This window comes from Camellia sinensis, chromosome 3 (genome assembly GCF_055761805.1).
Source record: "Camellia sinensis isolate YWXY chromosome 3, ASM5576180v1, whole genome shotgun sequence".
NCBI lineage: Eukaryota > Viridiplantae > Streptophyta > Magnoliopsida > Ericales > Theaceae > Camellia > Camellia sinensis.
This window is the reverse complement of record NC_138963.1, coordinates 209,002,349-209,019,272: the sequence shown is the minus strand read 5'-3', so window position 1 is coordinate 209,019,272 and position 16,924 is coordinate 209,002,349. Positions and strand designations below refer to the sequence as shown.

Here is a 16,924-nt window from a genome sequence, read left to right as displayed (position 1 = left end):
AAAAGCAAAACAGATACAAAAAGGTATGAAGTTATTCTATTACCTCCTCATTTCTTGACAAATATATGTGCAACAGTCAATAGAAGTGCAGAACCGTGCTGAGAAACAAAGCACAACACTGAATGCTACACGGTTGGGTCTATACAAATAAAGGGAGGTTGAATGGTGGAAACAATCGAAATACAGTGGGATTTTTTATTTTATTTTTTACTTTTTTTGATATCAGGAATGTACAGTATGTATGAATACAATCTGAAGGCAATGTTGGAAAGAATCACAGTATATCCACCAGCTACATTGTTAGTGTTGTTATCTTGGTATGCAGGCCACCCCCGCCTCCTGCAGATGGATGTGCTAAGTGTACTCTACACTATTACTGGCAGGTCCGTGGCAAATCTAATTGCTACTTGAAGCTGAATCCAGATTCTCAAATGGTTATGTACAATCATCTGATGCACGCACTTCGGACCAAAACATGTCTTTATCTGTGCTGCTGGGCTATCAGTTTCTTCAAGAAATCTAAAATTTCTGTATAGGATGGATCATTACGACTGAGAGGCTTGCAAGAATTTACATGATCTGTTGACTCTAATACCTGCTTCCAACCATGAAATAGATGTGACAAAAATGACACCCCTCAAAAAAAAAAAAAAAATAATGACCAAGAAAGTTGAGCAAAAAGAAAAATTTAAAAACACAGTACAAACTTTTATAAAGAATTTGAGATATCTATTTGAATTTAAACATTGTTTAAAGCTATTGATCCATCAACTCCGCAGTCTCAACCTAATGATCCTATCTTCATATCTTGCATTCTCCTAAAGATTCTGAATCACGAGGAATTAGGATATTGAAAACTAGAAACTATTAGAACAGAGAATTTCCATGGACAAGAAAGATGATGAGAACTAGATAAACTGGCCGTTTCAGTGTCACAAGACACGATCAAAGGCGGATTGTACCCAACAGAGTCACCATGTACATTCAATTCAGTATGGTGTGTGTAACAGGCGGAGTGAACAAGAAGAACAATTTCATGGTGTACTAAAATATGAGTATCTAACTTACAACAAGCTCGCCAAACCCAGGATATGCTGATTCAATTGGTACAATTTCCATTCGGAAGGCCCAACCTCCATAACCTTCAACAATTGGAGTTACCTTGGTCTGTGAAACAATTGTTAGCCAATTAAACTCAAAATTGTACATGTGCATGCACCCCCAGATGCATTCAAATACTTGTAAAAGTGATAATAGAAATCCACACCAATTACCTCACAGAAACTGAGAACCTCAAGTAACCTCTTCTTATGAAGGTTACGAATGAAGTCATTGAGCTCTACCAGCCTTGGTGATCCACTTCTTAGCTCCCCTATCTACCAAATAGCAAATAATGTTGATTATTAACAACATAACATCAAATAGGATATTCTTCAAGAAGTTAGTGTTTATATAGGATCAGATACTTACAGTTGGTGCGGGGCGAAGCACAAGACCCATTCTCCAGGGCACGTCTGCAAGTTTGCTGCCAAAATGTGGGCAGCTGTAAAACACCTGAGACAACAGCAATACAGTAATTTAAGCAAAAAATAGTTGACATGCGGCATAAAATTTCTCTACTTTAAAGGAAGAAGCATACAACTCCAATGGTGTTGTCAACAAGGTCATCTTTATTGTCTACTTTTGCTTGAGACAGCATCTGCTTAACAACCAGGCCTCCCATGCTGCAAATATGAAACAATTATAATATCAAGCTTTAGTAAACGTACAATGTGGATGTTTAAAGACTTCTTAACTCTAGATTGTGATGCAAACGAACTCTTTCTTTTTTTTCTTTTTTTCTTTTTTTTTTTTCGGTCTGCATTCTAGTAAGAAAGTCATTTTTGCAATGTTTGTTCCTAAGTAGCAAATAGCTCAAAGAAAGTTCTCTCCAACAAGCTACCACAACAAACATGACTTATTTATTATAGTCCAAAACATCATGCCAATTTCTTTCCAACAAGCTACCTAAACAAAAATGACTCATTAAAGTCCCACTAAATCACATTAATGATAGTCACAAAACATCATGTCAGCTTGTCAGACCAAACTAACAGAGAAAAAAATCGAAAATGCAATCAACAAACCTATGAGTCACAAATACAACAGGGCGACTCCCAATGCCTGCAGCCACAAGCTTCTCTAATAACATGGAGCTTACCTCCTGCAGAACTCCAAATGCAAGTACATTAAATATTGACTACAGAAATTGATTTGAAAAGAACTAAAGAAGAAAGACGCAGCAAGAAACTGCAGGAATCATAAAAATTATGAAGTACAACTTCTTAAAAGTTAATATCCCCAATTGTTGGTTCATAATGATCAACCAAGATATATTACAAACCTGAAGAGGCAGTGTAGCTCCAGACCACTGGGTAAGATTTGTCTGCATCAAAACATTCAATCAGAAATAAGATGTGTTGCATTAAAGGAACCCTACAAAGAGGCCACTTCCAGATTTACAAACGATGAGAACCACCACAGAGAAGGCATAAGGGCTCCATATTTTAAAAGCCTTACAAAAAGTAAAAACTAGAAAATTTAAGAAGCAGCGCTTATCATGGTAGTTCAGGAAGGCAGAAACTCATTGAATTACATTTAAGCAAGTACAAAATGTAGGACAAACCTTATACTTCAGACTAAACATGCGGGCATGAGGTAAATCAACTGAAAGCCATTCTCCAGGCCAGAATGTCCCTTGCTTCCCCGCCTCTTCATCAATCTTCTCAACAAGGCCGGACTTTGTTGATGCTTTGTCCTCAGCTAAACGCCAAGTCTTGAAAGGCCCACCACGCAGGCCATGAACAAACACAACATCCAGTGAAGGAACCTCTGATTTTGAGCAGCTCTGAGTTTCATCAGTATGACTAGATGAGCTATCATCTGCAGCAGAGTTTGGATTCTCTGTGAGCTTCCTTCCGACAGTGTCTAAATATTCTTCAGGACACTTCCAGTGTGGCAGTTCGGGATTGATTAAAATCATCATGTCAGCATAATAAGGGCATTTACGGTTTTGGTTCTGGAAATTACAGTCAGCGTCATTTTCATTTGAGAAGATTATACCATTTGGATAATTGCAAAATGCATTTAATAGTGTTGCTCTAGCATAACTTTGAATCTTAGCATCAATGCAGCCTGGGATCCTCCCACTAGCACAATCCTCAAGCCATTTACACCAAACTTTGTCTGTTACAATTACTTTCTGAACCTTTGGAAGGACAGAGAGAACGGTTAATAGCCGAGCTGCATGTCTCCGAATGTGAGCTGTAGGTGGAACTCGAACAGTAGAAGGATCTTTAGTGTCTACAACTGAAGGCTCATCAGAAGCATTGGAGACCCGATCTTGCATTTCCTGGGCCCGCGATGCATCATATGCTTCAGCTGCAGCTAATTGCTCGTAGTCATCTTGCAACAAAAAGCGCCTTAACAAACACAAGATTCCAAAATCAGTTATTTTGTTTTGACAAACAGAATCTTCAGCAGAGAGTTCTGTCAGTGCTTTAATCCCCTTAAGGGTAGCCAATGCAGAATCTGCAGCATCAAATTTAGGCAGACTATCTTTCTTCAAATTTTTAAATGGACCAGAAAAGGGTTCAAGATTGAGAAGATCTTCTAAAGGGAATGTATCACCACTCTTGGTGGCTGTTCCCAGCTGATTTATCGCCAATTTAACAACAGCATCTGCTAACTGATTGGCAACCTGTTGACCATACAGTAAGTTCGCCTGATCTATTTGAGTCTGCAAAAATGAAGTAACTCCATTAAAACCAGTGAAGAAAAATAAGTTGATAAGATATTACTTTTTGTGCTAGCTACAGAATAGAGTGAACAAGAAGCATTATATTTCTCTGTAGGCAACAAAAAGATGAAGGAGAAAAGAAGTATCACCAAACCTTCACTTTGTCTGTTTTAGGCTGAGTGTTTCCCTTCATCTTACTGGAACCCAGAATATCAGCAAGTAAAAGAGCCAACCATCCTTGAGAGATTGGTATGGAAGATGGCCCATAGTCCTCAAAAATCTGAGAAAGAATTGTAGTAGCTGAAGATCGCATAGTGTCAGAGGATAAGTTTCCAAAAACCCAAGAAAGCAGGACACCCGACCACTTTTGACTTTCTTCGAGAGACATGTGCATGTCCCCAGTGAAAAGTGATTCTAAAACCTTTGCCAATGCTTCCTGTACGGGCTTATGCTTTGTAGCATATTTAGCAATTTCTCTCATCAGATGAAGACCCTTCTCCACTACTACCTTCTGTGCTGCAGGGCTTCTCTCAATGGAAACCAAAAATGCAGACAAAGCAATCTGTGCCAAAGGAATGTCTTCACTCTTGCTTGCTTGAGAAACAGTAGAAAGAAGACTGAAACTCCAATCAGGAACAGAGTCATTTAAGGGCAAATTACGGTCCTCTAAAAGTAAGCGAGCCACCAAACTCCCGTGCCATTTCACAGATCGTTCAGCCGTTGTTAAAGCAGTCATAACAGCATGTCCATCTTGATCTAGTTCCTGAATATGAGATCTATTCACACCTGATGCCATTGCCCAATTTGCTAATGCCCAAGCAGCAAAAGGCACAGCAACATGTTGACAAATCAAATCATCCCAGAGGCCAGGAACAACAGCAGAAGTCACATTTTCTTGGGAACTATTATTTATTTTGTTGAACAAGAGGTTTTTAAGACTAAAGTTGGGTGAACCAAAGTGACTAGCATTGGAAAGCTCCAATTCCTTTACTCCATTAGTTCTTGAAAGCCCTACAACTGTTGTACCTCCAAGAATTTTAATTCCAATACCCTCCATTCCATTTCCACCATCTTCCCCCTCTTCAGATCCATGATGATCATCCAAATGCATACCACCTTCCTCAATAACTTCAATGGCTGCTGCAATATCTCTCATTTCAGCATTTCCAGGCAGTGAAGGCTTGAGCTGTACCTTGTCTAACCTATCGCAGTTGGAAGTGATGATATCCATGAGGGCAGCAACAAGCATGCTCCTACCTTTCAAAGAATCAGAAATATCGAATGAAGTACGTCTTGACTGCTGCTCCCACAGAAATGCAATAAATCAATGAAAAAAATAAAAACACACACACACACACACAATTCAAAATGATGGTGAAAATTATTTGCAAAAACATGTTATAGGCCCAGTGCCAATGCTGGACATGTTACCTAAAAATAAAAATAAGAATACAAAACAAAGAAACTATGAAATCATACCATATAACCTATGTTACATGGAGTCTTCTATTTATTCCAAAATAACCTTGTCTATTGGATCCGACAAAGGTAAGGTTGTATACCCAATTAGCAAATGAAAGACACAAATTTTATATTTTTCTTAAATTCTATTTAATTTAAAGTAAATTTCTACATAATTTATAACCTCGTATTCAAAAATATTATATAATATGCAATATATAAGCATTCATGACGCATTGAATTACCTATATCTAACTATTGACACATATCCTAGTATCCTAAAAGGTCTAATGTTTGAACATGTACCCACACCCAATCCTCATACTCAAGTCGACATAACATAGACCATAACTAAAGAAAAAGAAAACATCAATCACCATTGATATAGTAAAGATTACGAATTCTCCAAGTAAGCATAATGATTCAAATAGTGTTTGCTACAAATTAAAAACACGTTAATGTTAATTCTCCCCAAGCTTCATTATCAATGATCCATCAAAACAATCAAGCCTTTCAGAAGCCTATGTAACTGAATTTCACTACTTTCAAAAATTCAAGATGCTGCAATTAAACCCTATACAACAATTATCACATCGATACTGCAATGTTCCAGAATCTGAAAAAAGAAGATCACAAGAAACACTCACCTTCTTTGATGGTTGAGGCTGAGAAGCGAAGATGAATCTCAGAAGATAAGGAACAGCGTAAGGCCTCCCAAGAACAACCTCAGACACATTTGGATCAGCAATCAAGTACGCCAACGCTCTCGCCGCCTCAGCCTGAGTCCCACAATTATCCCCAAACACCGCCACCGCCTCAAGAAGCCAATCCACGACCGCACCGCCACCGGCGCCGACGATCGCCGCTCTCCGACTGGCATTGGCGGCGGCAATGTCGGCGAGAAAGGCCGCAACCCTAAACTCGAACCCGGACCGGACCTCGTGATTGGCCGACGACATGACCGACCTAAGCGACTTCCAGAGCACGGAAGCGGCCACACCAGTCTGCTTCATCCGGTTGAGAATTCGCCTCAAAGAGTTATTGGAGCGATCAATTGCGTGCTCGAAATCGGAGTAGATACGGCTCAATTTCTGATTGGGCTCGGTCTCGGTGGTGGAGAAGAGGGCGTAGGAGGCGGCGAGGGCAGAGATTAGGGCTGCGGAGAGGGCGATGAGGGAGAGGGAGGAGGGGAGGGGGGAGAGGGTGCAGGAGTGGTGGCGGAGGAGGGCGGGCGGAGGCGGAGACGGCGGAGGAGGAAGGGGATTTTTGAGATCTTTGGGGTATTGGGTCGAATTGTCAGGGCGGCGGGAGGAGGGGGAGGAGATTGAGAAAGTGCGATGGCGACGGAGAGAGAAGGGAATACAGCGTCGGTATCGATTACAGAGACGAAGCATTTTTTATTTATTTTATTTTGAATTCGAATGAATTTGAATGTGTTTTTCTTTTTTTGTATGTGTTTGGAGAAGAAGAAAGTGGATTTTATGGCGGTGAGGAGAGGAGAGGATAAATTGGGGGATGATCCAGAAAAGAAGAAGGGGGAGGGAATCTCTGAGGGAAGATGCGAACTTTTGTTGTAAAAGCTTGTGCAAAGACTACTTGGAAGGCTTTCAGGGGAATTGAAAGTGGCGTCAGTCCAATCATAACCGTCGCATGAACCAGAACGGAGCCCTGTCGTACCGGAGTTAAGGCAATGTTTGGTTTGACAAATTGTTTAGGAAAAATGCTATTGTGTAATACGTTTGTTTGACGGATTAAGTTAAATGAGATTGTTAATAAAACAAATGGTTAGTGAAGATATTGTTAATCTAGGAATTGTTAGTAAAGAAATTACTATGATAATATAGGAGATGATTAATGACAAAATTATTAAATTATTTTTATATAAAATAAATAAAAAATTATTTTTATATTAAAAATCCTAAAATAAATATTAAAACAAACAGGTCATCGAACTATTACTCTCCCCTTCTAAAACACCACCAAATAAGCTGTGAGTGGGGCTCACAGAGATAACACTCCAATCCTACCTCCCACATCCATAAATAAACATGGCCTTTGCTCCTGTTTCGTAGAGCTGTGAAAAAGTGATTATAACCTATAACTTAATAGCTTATTGCTTATAGTTGTAAACATAAGCTGATTTTTGACTTATGAATTAAGTTTCTCCTCCCCTACTCAAAGAATAAGTTGATTTTTGACTTATAAAAAAGTATAAGATGTATTGTTAAGATGAACCAAACACATCAAAATAACTTAAATTAAGCTAAAAGATGAAATAAACTGAAAATAAGCCCTACCAAACAGGGCCTTTGTGTAGTCAAGAGTCAATTGATATATATAGCATGGTCCAAGTGCAAACTAAATTTAAATTATATATTGATGTTTCTAAATAAAATTTGAAATAATATTTTTATACACTAATATTATTGATTATTTAATGGTCATAGAATAATGAATCTTATTATTTAAATTAATAAAAACCAAATTACGATATTAAATGTATTTATTTCAAGGTCACCCCCGTAAACTTTCTTTTCATTGACAAAAACTAAAGAAAAAAAAAATGAGAATTTTATCATTATAAGTTTCTTACTAATAGTCAAATTATTGTATCCATTTTAGGAAAGCTTCTATTTGTACACATTATTTCTACTCGTTGCACATCCTTCTCACTATACACACTTAAAAAATTAATCTCAAATTATTTTACTCACTACACATACTTTTTATTCCATATCTATCCTCACACACACACACACACACACACATACACACACACACACCCAGACTGCAAACCCAGCTCTCTGATGGTGCAAATACACACCCATTGAAGCTACATCTCTCACACACGTCAATCTCTCACACAAGTCCGTCTCTCACACAAGTCATCCCCAAAAGCTTATTGAAGACATCACATTGAAGCATTGAAGAATCTCATTGAACTATTGAAGGAATTCTTCACATTTGGATAACTTAAGGTTAGTTTACTTATTTCAATCCTCATTTCTATTTCATTTGTAATGTAGGGTTTGTTTTTACCATTTTCGAAACGAACGAACGCATAGCCCACCGAAATGAGCAATTTATTCCTCATTCGGAATTGGTTTTCCAAAAATAAACAACTTGTTCGGACTACATTCTGAAAATTATCATTTATTTCAATAGTAGAATTCTGAAATTTTTTCATTCTTTCGACATTCAACTTCCGAATATGTTTAATTTGGACAACATTTAACTTTCGAAATGAATTTGGCTTTTCGGTTTTCAACTTTTGAACAGAATAGATATTTTAGGTTTTCAACTTTCGAACAGTTTTGGCTTCTTTTTTTTTTTTTCTCCCCTCTTTTGTATATTCTTTTTACAATTGTATACTCATTAAATATATTAATTTTTGCAAATAATATGGATTCTAAATGTCAACAACGTGTCCCACTTACTACTTCAAATAGACGACGTCGTGAATTGAATGTTGGCCATAAACGGGATGAGGGCGTGGGCAAGGATGATGTCGGGGTCGTGGTTGAGGTCGTGATCCAGTTTCGGTAAAATATGATATCCCTAGTGCCAATCAAAGTCGGAGCCGAAGCCAAAGACGAGTTGAAGGTAATGATATGCCTGACATTGCCGTGGAGGATGCCTTTTTACCCAATTCTTCTACTGTCCAAGAAGAGGACCTTATTCATGCTTTTCTAGGTGGACCGATTGATCTATCAATATGCGGAGTTTCAATAGTCATGTTGCTGCAGCTGTTTGGCATAGGGAGGTAAACATTCCTAAGTAGAAGAGAAATTCATTTGTATATGATTTTTTTTTTTTTTTTTTTGTGTATGTGTGTTATATGGTAGTTTCTAATGAGATATTCATTTGTTTTATAGGAATGAGGGCCCCTAAAGTGTGATAATCACTCTTCGAAGATCCTTGCATGGCCATGGTGGTTAGTAGACAACAACACGAGATTCAAAGCCATTATTGAGCGGTCTAGGCTGTCACAGTTAGCTCGTTGCACTTATTGGTTCGTCAACAAGCTTCTAATCTCCAATTTTGTTGAGAGATGGCAACCTGAGATAAACTCATTTCATATGACAGTTGGTGAGATGACCTTAACCTTGGATGATGTTAGCACTATTCTTAGCCTTCCCATTATAGGCAGATCAATCAGCGTACTAGATGTGACGGATGTTCATGGAGTTACACTATTGGTTTCTGGCTTGGAGATTACTGAACGTGTAGCACATGACGAGGTTTCTACTACTGGTGGGAATTCAGTCAGGCTTGAGTGGTTGCGAAGTCAGTTTGCTAGTGTCACAGATTCGAACCCAGAAGAGGCTATACAGTGCGCTGCTAGAGCTTATTTGTTGTTTTTGTAAGGATGTATGCTCATTAGTGACAAGAGTGACGACAGGGTTCTTATTGTTTACCTTGGCTTAATGATGGATTGAGGATCCATTCATACATACGCTTGGGGTGCTGCTGCATTAGCATTTTATACATACAGTTAGGGTATGCTAGCCGGTTCGGTGTTAAACAGAAGGGTGGTTATATGACTCTTCTGGAGATGTGGATTTATGAGCACTTTCGAGCATTCTGACCTCACCAGAACATGGGCTACAATGAAAACATGCCACACATGTACCATTGGACATCTAGGAGAGATGTGGGTTCTTCTATTGATCATTTGAAATCTTTTCGAGTGGAGCTTGATAGTTTGGTAGCGACTTATGTAAGTTTGCTCGTCTTGAGATAATTTTAACACTTTCCATTTATCTTACCCTTTATATACTTTAATTCAAAAACACTTTACGTTCATAGGTTATTTGGGATCCATACCATAGTTGTAGAGATCGGCATCCATGTAACCCGGTTACGTTCTACCATGGATGCTTGAAGTGCTTAGACGTGGTCGAACCCTATTATCCAGATAGAGTCCTGAGGCAATTTGGTAAGGTTCAAACCATCCCAAATGCACCACTGGCTCCCACTCATGGTGCTCAAGGCAACATATCTGCACGATATACAGTCATGTATAGATACTTGGATAGGATCTGAGAGGCTTGGGATAACCACGTGTTATCTGAGCAACGGAGGAGCACACCAGTTCGTCAGCCTTGGGAATGCGTACCGGGTTATATGGATTGGTATAAGAATATCACGCATCTATATATTGAGCGCACTGATGGACCACGTGTGCATGAACATCGGGATTTCAGCCAACATGCTGATGTAATATATTTTCCTCTTTTATGCATTTGTAACTTACTTTTGCTTTTCTAATATGTTCTCTACAATGTGATATTCTTTTCAAATGCAGCATATTACACATGCACTGAGAGTTGCACATCCTATCATTCAGGCTAGTTATGAAGACGGGATTTGACATCCTCATCGACTTTACCAGGCTATCGAGGCTATGGCGCATGTCCTTGAAGGTCAGCAAATTGACGAAGTTGGACCTAGTAAATGATATTTTCTTATTAGAATATAGTGGTAACAATGGTCGATGACATTTAATCCATGCCACAGAATGGAATGGTAACAATGGTCGATGACATTTTAAATGATATTTTCTTATTAGAATGTAGTGGTAATAATGGTCGATAACATTCAATCCATGCCACAGAACACATTAACATCAAAAAACACATTTATTAATTTCTTTTATAGTTCTAACATTGTCAAATGCATACATGTGTGTAGACACCCCATTTTTGACCGACCTTAAGACTCAGACGTCACCGATTGAGCGCTTGGTGATGTTGCATAATGTGCTCGTTCAGAAGTTTTAGAGTCGCGGCCGTGAGCCCTGCCTTCGGACTTCCGAACCCTCTTCTGTGCCTTGTCTCGGTTTGCGAACCAGACTCGGTTTTCTCTGTTTCTTTTCTTGAGGGGAGGGAGAGGTCCCGTAGACCATCACTCAATGTCCGTAGGCTACATTTGGTGGCCGTAGGCCATTTTTCCCATTTCGGAGTCCGGTTTCCGGTTTTCGGAGCCGTCAGGCCGTGTGCCTCGGTTCGGGACCGCTTAACCATCTCCTATTGCTCTAATTTTTGGCATACTTCCTATTTGCTCCCTTTTGAGGGACACTGGGGGCTGAGAAGCCCACTTCGTGGCCGAATGCCACTTTCGGTGCTTAACAGCCCATTTCGGGACCCCGAACTGCGCGTTTTGGTCCCCGAGCATTCGTTTTGCAACGGTTTTCGTTCATTTTTGGCAGGTACCTCTGTTTTATCACCGGGGAGGTCACTGAAGGGTGGGAGGCCAACAATTGTTGCAGCAACCAGTTATACATCCTCCGACGCCCTCCGGCGCCCGTTTTTCGCACTTCCGGGCTAATGTTGAACCCCTTGGACCCTTTTTCTTGAACTTTGAACCACATATTTGTGATGTACACACATGAGAGGACCCTAAAATTTCATGACCGGCCATTAATTCAACTTGACCCTTTTGACCCCCTCCTTCCGGGCTAATGTTGAACCCCTTGGACCCACTTTCTTGGACTTTTAACCACAGGGTTGTGTTGTACACAGATAGGAGGACCCCACCAGTTGGTGGCCGGCCAGAAAATCTGATTGACCTTTTTGACCCCTAGCCGGCCGGCTAGGGGGTGTGGCCGGCTGGCCACCTGCAGCAAAAGTACCAGGCCGGCCAAGCTCCTTACACTGTTCCCTTTACAGCTGTGGGGCTTTATCCCCCAGAAAAGATCTTTATCCGGGGGATATTTTGTGGGGGAAAGTTACTCTCCTTTTCCCCCACCTTTACACCCCCTTTTTGGCCTATATAGCAAGCAAGATATATCCTTTGTTGGGGTTAGAAAACTTCATCTTCAAGCTTCCATACACAACTCCATTTCTATACCTCTCATTTCCTTGAAAAACCTTAAGTCCTTAAGCACCATTTCTTCTACACCACCAAGCTCTACCACCACCACCTCATTTCCAGCAACAAGGAAGGTTTCTCAAAGGCCAAAGAAGCTGCAAATTGATCCAAGAAGCAACAAAAGTCTTAGTCTTCAAGGGTGAGTAACCTTTCTCTTCTTTGACCCCTTTTCTTGATCCATTTGTAAGCCTCACTTGCTTTTTGTTTCAAGCTCCGGCCCTAACTGAAAAGGGCCCTCTTTTGAGCTCATCTTCACTTTTCATTAAGGGCTCAACCCTGTTTGAGCCCTCCATGATACACTTGCTTCATTGATCCTCTTATATGTCATAATTTTGCATGCTATTTTTGGCCCATGAGAAATCTGTTTTTGAGCATGTTGTAAACTGATATTAGGCTTATTTTGAGCCCCTATTCAACATTGAAGAAGGGCTCAACACCATTTGGGACTTCCATGTTATACCTACCTTTATACTCCTCTTTTCTTCCCCATTCTTGCATGCAATGGCAGCCTATCATACTTTTGTTTTTGGCCATTTTACAGTTCTTAAAAAGTGCTTATTTTGGTCCATTCTTCATGTTTCATTTAGGTCCTTTCATGGTTTGGGGCCTCCATAGGTCACTTCATGTTATATCTCTCTTTTATTCCCCATTCTTGCATGTTTAGTTAGCCTGTCATGCTTTTGTTTTTGGCCATTTTACAGTTCTTAAAAAGTGCTTATTTTGGCCCATTCTACATGTTTTATTAAGGGTCTTTGGCTGTTTGGTGATTATTTTGCATACTTCATGTTATAGTCATTTTTGAGCCTCTTTTTGCATCACATTTCTATCATGTTTGTATACTGATTTTGAGGCTGCCATATACTGTAAATATTCATATTTTTGGTCCCTCTTCAATGTTGTAGAAGGAATTTTTTCAGTTTGGGTTTTTCTTATATCACTTGCTTCATTACCCCTCTTTTGGCCCCTATTCTTGCATGCCATTTTTGCCATACCTATGCTTGCTGTTTGGCCATGTTTATAACTGTGAAAGTGCCTTTTTTGGGACTGTCTAGCTTCTGTCTTTGCATTGCATGTCCATGTTGTGCATGTTTGGCATAGCTATAGGCCATTTCGGGTGCCCAAATTCGCATTTCGGGACAATTCCTTGCATTTCATGTCATTTCGCCTCATTTCGGGACTGTTTTCCCCCATATTTTAGTGCTGAAATTCCATTAGAATGATTGCATGCCATTTTCATATCATTTCATCGCATTCCGTCATTGTCTCGGTTTGCGTGCCCGTGTGCACGCATTTCGAGGCACTTCATTTTTATTCACCGGCATCCTATGTGAGTGTGGCTGAGGCTCACTCATGTTGGTATAAGCCCATATCATGTTTTCATGGCATTACATCGCATTTTATCACCGTCTCGGTTTGCGTGCCCGTGTGCACGCATTTCGAGGCACTTCATTTTCATTCACCGGCATCCTATGTGAGTGTGGCTGAGGCTCACTCATGTTGGTATAAGCCCATATCATGTTTTCATGGCATTACATCGCATTTTGTCACCGCCTCAGTTTGCGTGCCCGTGTGCACGCACTTCGGGGCATCTCATTTTCATAGCACTGTGCATACTAGGTTGTATCTTAGATTGCATTCTGTCATTTTCTCGGTTTGCGTGCCCGAGTGCACGCACTTCGAGGCATCTCATTTTCATAGCATTGTGCATACTAGGTTGTATCTTAGATTGCATTCTGTCATTTTCTCGGTTTGCGTGCCCGTGTGCACGCATGTCGAGGCATCTCATTTTCATAGCATTGTGCGTGCTAGGCTGTGTCTTAGTTGCATTTCATGCATATCATGCATATTGCATTGTGTCCGGAATAGGAGTTAGCCCGGGCACGGGAAACGAGGTACATTTCGTACTCCGAGTGACGGAATGTGTCTCAATTCCCCAGTCACCGACACTCCGGATTATCCATGATGGAGTTAGGTTTTAGCTGTAGTTTCATGTGCATTCATTCTATACTGAGTTGTGCATTTCGACTCCTCGGCCATCATGCCTCGGTATGCGTGATTGGTGGCACGAGGATCGAGACATGCATATATCTGTGCAAATGCATTGCTATGCCCCTTTCCTGCTCTCTGTTGCAGCAAAACGAAGAATCAGCAACTTTTTGGGGCTTGGCACGCATTTCAAGAACAGGTGTAAACAGAGGCTAATTGGGGCATTCCGGTGGATTTCCGCGCAAGACAATCCGGACATGCATCATCCATCAGAAGCAAGGCAGTCCCTGGCTTGCACGCCAGTTTTACTTGTTTTCTTAGTTAATTTGTTAATTAATTAGGATTCTGTAATATTTTGGACTGTAATATTCTTTTATTCGGGACTGTAATATTTGGACTGTATTATTTATTCGGACCCTCTCTGCGAGGGCATAATTGTAATAAGTGTGCGTGAGTGTGATGTATGTCTTTCAACCCCACGTCTTTCTTCCCTTTTATTTACTAGCTTATGATGGTTAGATTAGGGCATATTTAAATTAGCATACAGTATGACAGCATGTTTGCATTCATTCATCTGTATTGCATGCACCGGGTTCGGCGCATCATACTAACTGCATTGTATTTTCAATTTCAAAATTGAATACATGATAGTTGTAGCATTTCATATACCATCTTAGAATAGCCGAGCCTGCTATAATTGCATTTTGTATGCGTTGCATTAGGCATTTCTGTATACTTAGGATTCATGCATGATTTCTAATGAGTTTCTATTTTGGCTTGGAGTACTCGGTAAGCTTTATGCTTTAGCATCCTTGCATGCGTGTGAGTGCTGCCATGAATAGCATGCTTACCATGAGGCTATGTGCTTATATGATATAACTGCCTGAATGCCTGTGGGTGAAGGTTGGGTTATCTGAATTGGAATAAATCATCAAATGTTTCAAGCCTACCTGCGGGTAGCAAACCATTTTCAAAAACAAGCATGAAATGTTTTGTTCCAATTCAGGCGATCCAGTCTATACTTGTATGCTGTGAGCATCACATAGTAACCTAGGCTAATAACCGGAATAAGAGCATACAATGTTTTCAAAAATTGATATCATGGTTAGTAGAGGCTGGTCTATGACCGGGCGAGCGGGGGTGCTCACGAAGTGACATTCCCCAATCGTACCCAAGTTCCCGAGCCGAGGCAACTTTGGTGATGACGGACACGTGGCCTCTTGGCACCGAGTCAGGGTTTCCTAAATTTCCCAAAATAAAATATTTAGGTGGCGACTCTGTATCTGGCAAAGCAGTCCATATTTGGCACTACTTTTTCAAAAAATCAGTTTCTCAAAACGATTTGCCGGATTTGGACTCTTTGGTTCAGATTAGGAACCGTGACATTTAAGAGTCCGAGCTGTAGTGACCCCAAATGAACAGAACGGGACTAACCCTCCCGGGGCGTTCGGGGACGTCTACAGTTTCTGGCGACTCTGCTGGGGATTTAGAGAGCTTGACTCGAACTCATGATATCTGTTTTTGACTACACTTGTGTGTTTCTTTGCATTGCATTTGCATTGGTACGCCTAGGACACCGTGTTTGCCATCTGCTATTCCTGAACGGTTTGCCGGAGGCTTGCCTTGTCAAGGCATGACCATAAGGCTGACCGGTTGTGGGCTCTGCCAGTATGGGAACACAAACCCCGGTTTTACCGGGGCACCCTCTTTGACCATTCGACCTAGTGCATATTCGGATCCATAGTGACCATTCCAAATTAGGACAGGTTGCTTACCCGTTTATAGGTTGTTTGAAACCGCTGCGTGCGTAATGAAACCCTAGCTCCTGACACAATAGGACAGGGAAACCCTACCCCAACATAGGGGTGTTTTGGCTCTCACTTATCTGTTATGTGCTTTAGAGTGCGTCTCTACAGGAATGCATGTATCAGTATATGAGTTTGGGCATCAAGCCTGCGGGCATCAGTTCAGTATTGTCAGTATCAGGCCTGCGGGCATCAGATTAGTATATGAGTTTGAGTATCAAGCCTGCGGGCATCAGTTCGGTATTGTCGGCATCAGGCCTGCGGGCATCAGTTCGGTATTATGGGTATCAGGCCTGCGGGCATTAGCCAGTATTTGAGAATCAGCTATCTGCGGGTATCAGATTCTGTTTTAGGGAACAGTGATACAGGGATAATAATCAGTGTTTGAGGACGGTGTGTTATTCAGCTTATTGACTGTGTATTGATTATGCCCGGCTGTGTGTCATGCATTTTATTTTAAGTTGTTATGCTGTCCGTTTATCTGTTTATTTATTTCCTTTTCGCTTTATTTATCTTTTGCTAGGTCAGTTTTAGCACGATTGCTTCCAACCCAGCAGGCATTCCCCAATCACTTTGGACACGAGGTCGTCGACTCCATCGATCTGAGGATCTAATCGACGGACAGCCAGTGTTCCATTCTCTACCCCCTGTTACAAGAAGGAAGCAGAAAAAGCGCAGTGTATCTGAACAAAGAGCACCAGAACAGTGGTATCCCCCATCAGTGGACAGTTGGATTGAGATCCCCATTGAGATAGATCTGCCAGTAGTTCAGACAAATCAAAACAGTATGACGGCACCAACAGGAGTTGAGGAAATGATGCGCCAAATGCAGGAAACCATGCGGGCCATGCAACAGGATGCCGTTCGCCGGGATGAACTCGTTAAGCAACAAGCTGAGATTATGACCCAGCAAGCTGAGCTGATTACCAGACTGCAACAACAGAGTACAACATCTGCTTCACACCAAATTCCTCCTCCGGCAGGAGCCCCATTACCTGAGCAGGCACCTGCTGTTCAGAAC

General features: G+C 40.9%; 1 protein-coding gene across 4 annotated transcripts; it reads right to left on the bottom strand.

Moving 5' to 3' along the window:
- Positions 1-14: 14 nt before the first annotated feature.
- On the bottom strand, positions 15-6,917 carry LOC114260837 (alpha/beta-Hydrolases superfamily protein). 4 transcript variants are annotated; one of them, XM_028201018.2, is made up of 10 exons: positions 5,887-6,917; positions 3,933-5,078; positions 2,666-3,778; positions 2,384-2,425; positions 2,127-2,203; positions 1,640-1,724; positions 1,471-1,554; positions 1,275-1,376; positions 1,069-1,167; positions 15-595 (listed from the first exon to the last, which is right to left on the bottom strand). In XM_028201018.2, the coding sequence occupies exons 1-10, from the start codon at positions 6,631-6,633 to the stop codon at positions 482-484; spliced, it is 3,609 nt and encodes a 1,202-aa protein (XP_028056819.1). In that variant the 5' UTR covers positions 6,634-6,917; the 3' UTR covers positions 15-481. The 4 variants fall into 4 exon arrangements, with proteins under 4 accessions (XP_028056819.1, XP_028056820.1, XP_028056821.1 ...); XM_028201019.2 differs by having other exon boundaries at positions 3,933-5,075; XM_028201020.2 differs by having other exon boundaries at positions 3,933-5,035; positions 5,887-6,869.
- Between the last annotated feature and the right edge of the window lie 10,007 nt (positions 6,918-16,924).